A 5,886-nucleotide genomic window follows, 5' to 3' on the forward strand; every position below is an offset into this window, starting at 1 on the left:
CAACAACATCATCTTCTTCACCACTGTTTTCTCGGCGTCAAAGTTACCCTCAAATCCTCTCCTGATTCGTACCAATCTTTCCAAAATATCCCTTGTACACTTGAGACATTAATCAAAAAACAAACAGAACCAATTTTAAACCGACTCCATTGTTCAACTGACTTCGTTCCAGACTTAACCCAAACTTTGTATCTCCTCGGCATAGACTTTGTCCTAAACCTTCGAACAAAATCCAAGAGACCATGATTTTTCGATGTTGAACGACTGGATGCTATATGGCCTTTAGCTTATGGTTAGATTAGAGTGGGTCGCAACATAATCTCTACCGTACAATCAACAAAAGATCTTGACCGTCCTTTGTCCATCATATACACCGCCTTTGGTTAGAACATTGATTACACTCCTCGTAGAATATTTTCTATTATAAATGAACTCTCAAATAGTCAAATGTGCTTAAAAAAAGAACAATGTGTATTCGTATTTAACAAATTAATTTATACACAAAAAGTTGCCTTTGGTGGGGTTCCAATGTTTCTTGCTTGAGGGTCACGTACTGAAAGTCGTCGTCGATCTTGATGTGCAAGTCTCTTCACCCATTTATAGAGGAAGATTATATTGCATATTCAAAAACCAGAAACTGGTGCAACATGAGTCATGTGGTGCGTATAAATTGGCTAGAGCATCTGATTACTTCCTCTGGCTTCATTTTTTCTCTTCTTCTTACCTTCTTTGTATTGTTCTTGTTCTTCCTGTTTAGTTCAAAAGCTAAGCAGTACTACTACAAAACCAGCAATAAACACAAGTTACCACCTTCACCATCAAAGCTACCTTTTATAGGAAACATTCACCATATAACCTCCTCACCTCATCTTTCATTTCACCTTCTGTCTCAAGAATATGGGCCACTGATGTTTTTCTACCTTGGCCGAGTTCCGACCCTTATAGTCTCATCTGCTGCCGTGGCTGAAGCAATCCTAAAAACAAATGATTTAGTTTGTTCAAGTAGACCCACTTCGAGGATCTCCAAGCGGCTATTGTATGATAATAAGGACCTCGTTGTAGCTCCCTACGGCGAGTATTGGAGGCAAATTAGAAAAATGTGCATGTTGCAACTCTTAAGTCCAAAAAGAGTCCAAATGTATCAGTTCGTTAGGGAAGAAGAAACAGCTCTGATGATCAAGATGATAAGTCAGAAGTCTGCTTCTAGTTTAAGTTCTTCTTCAGGGAATTTGGTAAATTTGAGCGAAGAACTATCATTGCTCTTGAATAACATAATCTGTAGAGTATCATTAGGGAAGAAGTATAGTGAAGAGGAGGGTGGTGGGAAGGGCTATAAGAATATGATTAACGAGTTGCAAGAATTATTGGGTGCTGTTGATATTGGAGATCATCAACCTTTACTTTGTTGGTTGAAATATTTTAACGGTTTGCATTCAAGAATAGAAAAGAGCTTCAGAGTTACTGATCGGTTTCTTGAACAAGTAATCGAAGATCATGTATCGACGAGAAACATAAAGAAAAAGAGTGATCAAGAGGAAGACTTTGTGGATGTTTTACTTGACATTGAAAAGCAAGGCTCAATTGGTCTTCCTTTCACCAGAGATAACATCAAAGCCATTATTTTGGTAACTATAATCTGTTTCCCACTTTTTTTTTCTATCTACCTTATATGTCTAACTTCAATAACCAAACTAAATTAACCTTGAGAGGATTTCTTAGTGTGTTTCTTTTTTTTGGTCTTCGGACAGATAATCTTCACAAAAAAATCAGCTCATATTACAAGATTTGAACTTTTAAGTGCGTACGTAGGAGCCTATGTCACATATGCTTAATCTCTGCTGCTTTCAAGGGAAAAACAATGAAAAAGAAATGAATCTCTATCACCTTAGACTATAGTATTTCTTCTAAATTAATAATCCTGCAAGTTGGAGCAAAAATTCAATACATAATATATGTCACCATCATAATTTTTTTATAAGATAAGAATTAGGGGAGAAAATTTTTATAACCTTTTCGGCTTTTCCTTTTAAGAAAGAGTGCACCAGGAATAGATCATGATATAGCAAAGACAAATCTTACATTTTTTTTTGTTTAAGTACGAAGGAATCACTAGTCTAACGCCGCCACATGTTTAGTGCCATGGGGTAGAAGATGGGTGATGAACGATGTTCTTATTTTAATGAGAAAATGGGAGATATGCCTCAAAATCGATTGTCATCTTGGAGATATGTCCTAGAATTCTAATTTTTAGGAATATGTCCCGGTCGTCCAAAATTCCATCCAAAACCATTAAGTAGTCAATATTCGCATACACTTAGAATAATTAAAAAACAGATATATTATATACTAACACCTTTACAAGGTTCAGGAACATATTCAGACAGAAAAACCTCGAAAAAATTCAGACACATTTACGATAAATTGAATATTTAACGGTTCCTTTGCGGATTTCCGTTATTTTAGGACATATTCCCAAAAACTGGAATCCTGGGACATATCCCCAAAATGACAGTCGATTTTGGGGCATATCCCCAAACTTCCTATTTTAATCTCTCAATTTACTCCAAATGTTTGCGTAGGACATGTTTTCAGCTGGGACTGACACCACATACACGGTCATAGAATGGACAATGGCTGAACTTATGAAGCATCCTGAAGCCATGAAGAATGTACAAGAGGAAGTTAGAAGTATCACCAAAGGTCAATCGAAAGTCACCGAAGAACTTATTCAGCAAATGCACTACTTAAAGTCAGCTATTAAGGAAACTTTGCGGTTACATCCTCCTATTCCGTTATTAGTTCCACGCCTATCAACAGAAGACATTAAAGTCAATGGGTATGACATTCCTGCGAAAACAACAATCATTGTAAATGCTTGGGCTATCGGAAGAGACCCAGACTCATGGGAGGAACCAGAAAAATTCTGTCCGGAAAGGTTCTTAAATGGAGGATCAAGTTCTGAAATTGATTTCAAAGGTTTTGATTTTGAGTTGGTTCCGTTTGGAGCTGGAAGAAGAGGATGTCCAGGGATCCATCTTGCCATGGCTACAGTAGAACTTGCATTAGCTAATCTTCTGAACGAATTCAACTGGGAGATGCCAAATGGATTGATGAATGAGGATCTAGACATGGTTGAAGGTACAGGACTTACAGTTCATAAAAGATCTGCCTTAGTTCTTTTGGCTACACCATATGTAAGTTAAACGCTCAGGACGTACTCCGAGTTTGATTGTGCATCTTTTATATGTAAGCTCTTAATGAGTAACCAGTTTTTGTTGCAACCCTGGTATAGGGGCGGCAAGTTCTAGTAGAGGGGCGGCAAGTGTGATAGCAATGTCCCTCTAATTGGTTAGGGGATGTCTTATAGGGGTATAAATTGACTAGGTTACCCTTTTTGCTTTAAATGGACTAATTTATCCCTCCTTTTTAAATTGAAAAGACTGATTTGTCCTCTATCATATTTAAACCTAACTAGAAGAGAAATCAAAATCAGTTTTTTTTTTTCTTTTCATCTTCTCTTCTCTTCCATACAACGTAGCCACCACCATTTCAATCGAAAATTTCATCGTTATTTTGAAAAATCCAGTTAGCATTTTGTTTATTGTGTTCAATTTAAGTGTATGCTCCCTAAAAAATTAGGGTTTTAGATTAAAAATAAAAATTCAAATTCTGGATTTCCTGTTTCTACGGTTGGTATTGTTTCGATTACCAACCGTAACTGAACAATTTGATGCTTCTACGTTCGTAACTATCAAATTCATCAAAGATACCAACCGTATGTTCTTGGGTCTGAGAAATTTTCTCAGTTACGGTTGGTATTTGAAACCCCATTATGAACCGTAAGTTAGTTACGGCATGTAAGGTTTGTTGCTTCTTCAACCGTAAATTATCATGAGTCTCAAAACTAATTTTCAAGTTTTTATACGGTTGAAGACGAACCAAAGTTACCAACCGTAAGGTCCTACGTTGGTATTGTTTTCCCAAGTTACGAACCGTAAGTTCCTACGGTCGCAATGAAACAAATTATACCAACCGTAACTGGTATTATTTTTGGGTTTTCCCCAAAATTGAACCAGTTACGGTTGGTAATTGATACATTGCGTACCGTAACATATAGTTACGGTTGGTACCGAGCTCAATTCCAACCGTATGTTCTTCTGAAATTTTGAAAAATCTGATTTTTTTCTATCATATAGAGATTCACCCATCTTAAATTTGCAACTGGAATCACTCATTTGGTTGAGTGAATCAAAATTTAGGGTTTCACAAGTATCACATAAGTTTTTCTTTTTCTTCTCCTCTAAACTTTTTTTTTATAACTCTAAAAATCTGATTTTAGAGTTATTATAAGTGAAAATTGATTATCAACACTAATCTTCATTATCAACACTAATCTTGATTATCAACAATAAGGGATAATTAGTCATTTCCAGATTTTTTTTGATGAGGGGCACTTGAACTTCCTTGTAATGACCTTTTTTGTCTTATTAGCTTGCCGCCCCTCTACCATTACTTGCCGCCCATATATCAGGATTGTTTTGTTGATAGTACTAGTTATGAGCCAATATTATATATTAACAGTAAGAATATTTAAATTTTTTTATTGATTGATGGTGAAATGTGTCATGATAAGCAAAAGATTAATGAAGAAGCAAAGAAATTTTATGAGGAGCTTTTCAATGAAGAGGTGCATGCCAGGCCATCATTTGACGAGCTTGTTCTTCATAGTCTTAGTTTACAACAAAGTATCAGTTTGGAAAAGCCAATAGAGGAAGATGAAGTGAAGCAGGTAATTTGGAGATTTGGTAAGAACAAATCCTCTAGAACTGATGGTTATACTATGGAATTCTTTAAATCGGTATGGGAAATCATCAAAGTGGACTTAATGGCAGTTATGAAAGAATTTGAACAAACAGGAAAGTTAGACTGGAGGTTGAATTGCACAAATATAATACTGATACCGAAATGTGATGGTGCTTCTTCTATGCACTATTTTAGACCATCAGTCTAGTTGGTGGAATTTACAAAATAATTTCGAAGTTACTTGTTGACAGATTAAAACAGGTGCTTCCTTCAATCATTTCAGAATTTCAAGGAGCTTTTGTTGATAGCAGACAGATTGCAGATGATATCTCGATTGCTTCAGAATTGATTGATTCAAGGGAAAGAGTTGATATTTATGGTTTAGTGGTTAAAGTGGACCTAGCAAAAGCTTTTGTAAGTTGGGGTTGTTTGGATTAGACATTTACTAGATTTGGTATAACAATGTAATGCGGAAAAGGAGAAGCGCAAGACACCAAAAATTTTGTTAACAAGGAATTGTACCTGCAGAAAATAATCGGGACCTCGTCGAGCTTGAACACCTGAATTAAATCGCTACAGACACTAGCTTACTATCATATTTCAGACTGAAATGTAGTTGATACCGAATTAACCCTCCAAAAAATTCAGATGTAGTCGTACTCCTTACGTCTCTTGAACCTCACAAGATTCCACACACTTGATTCTCTTAGTTAACGTCCTCTACATCCGAAAAGTTTCTTCAACCTCAGTGAAGACTTTTGATACCTATCTTTCTCTATCAGATAAGTATATTTGATCTAGGTTTAGAAATCTATATGCAGTAAACAAAGTCCAACAAACCTCACGAATCCGTAACACTTACACTATACTAGCAAAGAATCACGGGCTACTAACCACCTCTCAAGAACAATCCAAACAAGTCAAAGAAGAATTCAGATATCTTTCTTGAGAAATCACAAAGTCTGAGACGAAGAGAACTTTGTGATTTCTATCTATCTATCTATCTTATTCCTGATCTAAAGTTCATGAACCTCAATAACCAGTAGAACAAGATCCGGATACAAGAAAGTTCTTAAGTGAAGT

General features: G+C 36.0%; 1 protein-coding gene across 1 annotated transcript; it reads left to right on the plus strand.

Annotated features, from left to right (window-relative positions):
- The first annotated feature begins 614 nt into the window (after window positions 1-614).
- LOC113292727 (cytochrome P450 71A1-like) lies at window positions 615-3,438 on the plus strand. The gene is made up of 2 exons (XM_026541601.1): window positions 615-1,625; window positions 2,580-3,438. The coding sequence occupies exons 1-2, from the start codon at window positions 648-650 to the stop codon at window positions 3,201-3,203; spliced, it is 1,602 nt and encodes a 533-aa protein (XP_026397386.1). The 5' UTR covers window positions 615-647; the 3' UTR covers window positions 3,204-3,438.
- Window positions 3,439-5,886: the final 2,448 nt, after the last annotated feature.

This window comes from Papaver somniferum, chromosome 1, assembly GCF_003573695.1.
Source record: "Papaver somniferum cultivar HN1 chromosome 1, ASM357369v1, whole genome shotgun sequence".
NCBI lineage: Eukaryota > Viridiplantae > Streptophyta > Magnoliopsida > Ranunculales > Papaveraceae > Papaver > Papaver somniferum.